This window comes from Pempheris klunzingeri, chromosome 8 (assembly GCF_042242105.1).
Source record: "Pempheris klunzingeri isolate RE-2024b chromosome 8, fPemKlu1.hap1, whole genome shotgun sequence".
Lineage (NCBI taxonomy): Eukaryota > Metazoa > Chordata > Actinopteri > Acropomatiformes > Pempheridae > Pempheris > Pempheris klunzingeri.
In genome coordinates this window covers 1380247-1386246 of record NC_092019.1, presented here as the reverse complement: position 1 = coordinate 1386246, position 6000 = coordinate 1380247, and the positions used below count along the sequence as shown (strand labels likewise).

The 6000-nt window shown below is 44.2% G+C and overlaps 1 protein-coding gene across 2 annotated transcripts in view; it reads left to right on the top strand.

The window, feature by feature from the left end:
- dennd4b (DENN/MADD domain containing 4B) overlaps window positions 1-6000 on the top strand; it is a 50901-nt gene that overhangs the window by 18335 nt on the left and 26566 nt on the right. For both annotated transcript variants that reach the window (XM_070836022.1, XM_070836023.1), the window contains exon 3: window positions 5618-5873. In XM_070836022.1, coding sequence (XP_070692123.1) covers window positions 5618-5873 — 256 coding nt within the window. The remainder of the gene's footprint in view (window positions 1-5617; window positions 5874-6000) is intronic.

The window sequence follows — 6000 nt, the reverse complement described above, 5'->3', positions numbered from 1 at the left end:
GGAAAAGCAGAAAAAGGCCCTATTTGTCCTCATCCTGGTGTCTGGATGACTGGTAGGTAGTAAAAGTGTTGGAACTGGTCCAGTAGATCACCTCAGCCAGCAGACACCAAACGGGCTGCAATGGCTGCAACGTGATTTTAACCACAAACAGCCGTTATATCGCTATCTGCACACACGCCAGACTACATTCACTAAAACAGGGATTTTACTTAGCAGAACACAGGAGCTGCTGGTTTACCACTGGCTCAATCAGTGGGTTTGTTTACTGTGTTGGATCCAAACTGACCCTTTAAAACATCAAAGTCACACAATAACACATGATGGAGGCAGCAGCAGAGCAGCAGCTCCTGTGTCCTGTTCTCTAAAATCCCTGTTTTAGTGAATGTAGTCTGGTGTGTGTGCTGTTTGTGGTTAAACCAAAAGGATCTTCCAGGTCTCTCTCTGTAGGGATCCTTTCCATGATGCTGTCACACACTTAGAATAACACTCTGAGCCTGTCAGTGGATCAAACAAGCTCTTTCAGTGGACCTACTGTGATCAGGTGCAGTTGTCCCAAAGGATCACGTATGGCTGACGCAATCGTCTGGACCAATTCCAACACTTTTGTACCTTTTTGTTTAACCAAACATAACATTATATGGCTCTCTTCAAATCCACCACCCTCGATTGGAAATAAACTGCTGGTCTATTGCTGCCTCAATCAGTTTTTGTTGTTGTGTGACTTAATTCAGATCCAAAAATCATTCTTGTTACACACAACAACACAAAAAAACATTTGATTCAAGGTCTAAAAATACTGAAATAACCCTTAAATGATTTTGGTATTTTGTGTTTGACAACAAACGAACATGTTCTGACAGCTCTCTGTATTAGTATTGTTTGAACCTCTCACATCTTCTGTCCAAACCAGCGGCTCTGCAGACATTTGTGCAGGACTGGACTCACAGACACTGGAGCCTCAGTATCCGTCTCTGACGCTGCACTTTAACTTTGGCTGCTGCTGTAGCGATGATGTGACGCTCCGAGAATAATCTGCCCCTCGCTGGCTGCAGAGTCACTTTGGGCTCCAGATGTCATTACTTTGTCCTCAGTGAAATCGAACACGTCAGGGAGGCCGAGGGAGAGCGCGTCGCACTAATATGGGCCTTATTATAGTTTAGCCATATTAACCCTTTTCTCCTTTAAGTAGAATTATGGGGGATGTAAAACGGACTAAATGGGGCACAAGGAGCTCATTTCTGAACTGAACTTTTTCCTAAAATCCAGTCAGGACAGGTGAATATAATCTAGGGCAGGATTAGAGCTGTGAAACTGTCTGAAACTCACCTTTTAACAACAAAATCAAGCTGTTTAAAATCAGCTGGTTGTGTCGCAGGTGTTCATCAGGCAGACCGCCATCTTGGAAATGGTCACATGACTGCACCAGGAAGTTCAGTATCTGTCACTGAGGGACTTCTGGAGTTAAATTCAGGGATAAAAGCTGTAAAGGGACTCTTCTGGGTTAATAGATACAACAGTCACCAAAAAGATAAGAGAATTAAAACGTGTGCATGTTGTGGGGCAGTTAGCTGTTAGCAAGGAAGCACATGGGGCTCTGACTAATAACTGGAAGCTAGTTATTAACTGGACCGCTACGTAATGAGATCTTGTCTAGTGCTCTAGTTTTACAGAACGTGTCACTTCCATGGGAAAAATAAATGTTCTTTAAATGAACACTTCCTTTTACCCTTTCAAAGTAAAAGCCCTGTAGTGTTTCTATGGACAGAATCCCCTCTTTTATTTCAGTGACATGCTAGCCACAGCAGGAACAGGACACCATGCAGAGGTGAGCTAGGCAGCGTGTTCCCGGCCCCTAGTAACGCCCCTAGCAACACAGATGATAACTAGCCCCTGCTGAGGCGGCAGCCGAGCCGAGCTGATGCTTTCTAGAGATGGAGGGATTTCCCAAACACTGAAGCGGCTCGCTGGCTCCGTCTGGTTGGAGGTCAGATATCTGCTGCAAAACATAGTTTTTCCATCTAGCTGCTACATCCACCAAATCCACGTGGATGTTTAAGCGAGTAGCACCGACTCCTGGGAGACTGAAACCTGAAATATGAGCTGCCAATGAAATCACTGAGCTTCGTTGGTGAAATATTCTTCAAAAACTAACCGATCATCAAAGCTCATATTAGTCAAAATGAATAATAGTAATAATAATAGTTTAATTTGTGGAGCACCATTAAAAACAAAGTGCTTTGACAGACAAAGCAAAAAAAAAAAAATATTCCTTTATTAGTCATTTACAATGAAGAATGATGGTATAAAAACAGAAATGATATACATAAGGGGAATATAAAAAGAAAGAGCGGTATAACATCAGAACAGTGAAGCCAGACAAAAGCAAGGATTGAAATGAATTTAAAAGGAGCTGGAGGAGATGGACGACATCACAGTGCAAATAGAAATACGTGCAAATAAAAGAATAAAAGCAAGAAAGTCAAAAGATGAAGCTAAAAGACGAGTAAAGAGACACAATGAGGGAAAAAAAGGGGTTTTAAGAAGAACATCAAAACCATCCTTTTTGTGTCGGCTTTTCCTCACGTTTCCATGGCAACGCTGTAACTACGGGGGCCTGCACGTCGGGATGTAAACGTTTCTGCCGGGTGAAGCGGACGGCGCATATTGAGGCTTATGTAACCGGGAGGATTATGTAACGCGGTGGTGGGCAGACGTGTCGTGATCTGGACTCTCATCAGCGCCGCACAGACTCCTCTCTGTCGCCTCTTCCACGTCGAACAGTTTAATTACTGTGGATTACAGGGACGTAATGAGGAAAATCCTCTTGAATTAGACATCAGATTACATCTTTTTCCATCAGCCGGCAGGCACAGAGCAGGCAGGGACGCAGGGAGGAGTCTTCTCAGATATAAGATGGAGTCTGATTGTGTGAGGCTGATGTTTGGGATCATCCCACGGGGGTCCTGAGAGGGTCAGACACAGAGACGTGACTGCCACTGTCTGAGGAAGACGATGTTTCAGATTAGAGATGCACCGAGCCACTTCCTGTCAGCTCTCAGCCCATTCTGGTAGCTGCCGCCACGTGATGACACCAGAGCTCTTTGTTCTCCTCTCTTTTTTGTATTGGGGTTTACGAATTACAACAAGCGTTACATATCAGTGATTGGAGAGACGCAAGGCAGCAAGTGCAGTGCGCCGTCAGATCAGTGGGAAGGAAAGTCATGCTAACAGCGCCCCCTGCAGGAGGTGCTGTTAGCATGTTAGCATCTTCCTGCTTAAACTGATTTAAAACAAACTATAACAGACTGTAGGCTCCAAAGTTTGGCTGCAGGAAGTTCAGACTTCCAAGTAGGTTATTAAAGTACGAGTCAAGGCGGGTTTATTCGTGTAGCACCTTCTGGACACGAGTTAAAGTTAGTGGAGGTCTATAGTGTGTGTGTGCTAGTTAGTCAGTGTGTCAGTGTGTAGTGGAGGTCTATAGTGTGTGTGTGTGCTAGTTAGTCAGTGTGTTAGTGTGTAGTGGAGGTCTATAGTGTGTGTGTGCTAGTTAGTCAGTGTGTTAGTGTGTAGTGGAGGTCTATAGTGTGTGTGTGTGCTAGTTAGTCAGTGTGTCAGTGTGTAGTGGAGGTCTATAGTGTGTGTGTGTGCTAGTTAGTCAGTGTGTCAGTGTGTAGTGGAGGTCTATAGTGTGTGTGTGCTAGTTAGTCAGTGTGTCAGTGTGTAGTGGAGGTCTATAGTGTGTGTGTGCTAGTTAGTCAGTGTGTCAGTGTGTAGTGGAGGTCTATAGTGTGTGTGTGTGTGTTAGTTAGTCAGTGTGTTAGTGTGTAGTGGAGGTCTATAGTGTGTGTGTGCTAGTTAGTCAGTGTGTCAGTGTGTAGTGGAGGTCTATAGTGTGTGTGTGTGTGCTAGTTAGTCAGTGTGTCAGTGTGTAGTGGAGGTCTATAGTGTGTGTGTGTGTGTTAGTTAGTCAGTGTGTCAGTGTGTAGTGGAGGTCTATAGTGTGTGTGTGCTAGTTAGTCAGTGTGTTAGTGTGTAGTGGAGGTCTATAGTGTGTGTGTGCTAGTTAGTCAGTGTGTAGTGGAGGTCTATAGTGTGTGTGTGTGTGTGTGTGTGTGTGTGCGCTAGTTAGTCAGTGTGTCAGTGTGTAGTGGAGGTCTATAGTGTGTGTGTGTGTGTGTGTGCTAGTTAGTCAGTGTGTCAGTGTGTAGTGGAGGTCTATAGTGTGTGTGTGTGTGTGTGTGTGCTAGTTAGTCAGTGTGTTAGTGTGTAGTGGAGGTCTATAGTGTGTGTGTGCTAGTTAGTCAGTGTGTCAGTGTGTAGTGGAGGTCTATAGTGTGTGTGTGCTAGTTAGTCAGTGTGTCAGTGTGTAGTGGAGGTCTATAGTGTGTGTGTGCTAGTTAGTCAGTGTGTCAGTGTGTAGTGGAGGTCTATAGTGTGTGTGTGCTAGTTAGTCAGTGTGTCAGTGTGTAGTGGAGGTCTATAGTGTGTGTGTGCTAGTTAGTCAGTGTGTCAGTGTGTAGTGGAGGTCTATAGTGTGTGTGCTAGTTAGTCAGTGTGTTAGTGTGTAGTGGAGGTCTATAGTGTGTGTGCTAGTTAGTCAGTGTGTCAGTGTGTAGTGGAGGTCAATGGAGGCCACAGTGAGGACAATAAGCAGAAACACCAATGGAGGCTCTGGTAGGAACCACATTAGAGGAATTAGTTAGAGGACTTTAGGGAACAAAGATTCAACTTCAGTTTTTTTTTGGGCCCAATTGACTGAAACTGCTGTTTAGACACATTATTACTTTATTTTATAGTAATCACGTCACAGTTTGCACCATTGAAAAAAATCCAACACTTTCTGAAAGCTGAGACGTTGCTCTTTACAGTCCATATGGTGTTTTATTGTAAATAGTTTTATACTTTTCAAATTTCAGCTTTAACTTGCAAAATCTGTTATTCGTGCTCAATTGCATTGTTTTCTTCCCACTGAAACTCTAAAATCAAATTCCATTTTTGTGTGTTTCTTCATTTTAAACTGTTATTACACTCTTATAACACACAGTAAATCATAAATAACTACCAGATATTGAAAGTTCCAGGTTTTCTGGAAAAAGCACTCACTCACAGGACGTTTTCTGACCCTTTTAGAGTCAAACTAAGCAAAAAAAGTCCATTTTGAGGCCGAGGTTTTAAAGGGTTAAAGACCCTTCAACCACAGATTAATGACAATAAACCAATTTATCCGTTTAATTTCTTGTATAATTTACACATCTTGGTACCTTTTTATTTGTTTCTCGATTTAGTTTGACATATTTGAGCTGGAACTTTTGAGTTGTAAAGCTAACTTTTGTTCTAAGGAAAAGCCCGGAGGACTGAGGGGAAACAGAGAAATGCACCTGAACCTTCATCAATATATATATTTTTCCTATTCTCTCCAAATCTGTGGTCGTGTGAAATTCAAAACCAGACTGGGCTGAAAGCCTTCAGACCCAGGATCAGCGGTGTAGTTTCCCTAAGTAGACCGGGGTTACAGGTGAAGAGTTAAGGTTACACGTCCTGGAAACATCCTGGAAAAGTTATGAAATTTTATCCATGAAAATGTGCCGGAGGTCTGAGCATCCGATGGTCTCTGCAGGGTTCTGTATGAGGGGAAGGAGCAGCTGAAGCAGAGCTGGTACGTCATCGAGACGACGCCCTACAGCCGCTCGGCCAGCCTCAGCTCCGGCGGCGCCCCGACGGCTCACCGGGTGTTCCTGACGTACCGCCGGGCTCTGGACTCGCAGGGCCTCCACACGCTGGGCGTCACCGACATCGCCCTGCTGCTGCCCAGCAAAGGAGAGGTCGCCCCGCACACCTTCTGCCGCGTCGACAAGAACCTCAACACTGGCATGGTGAGTACCGGGGGGCTGCGGTAAATTAATCTCAACACTTCCTGCAGGTGTTTCACAATAAAAGTCTTTCTGGAAAGAGATTGAAGTGACAAAACTGCTGAAGATTAATGGAGAAATAAGAAATAAT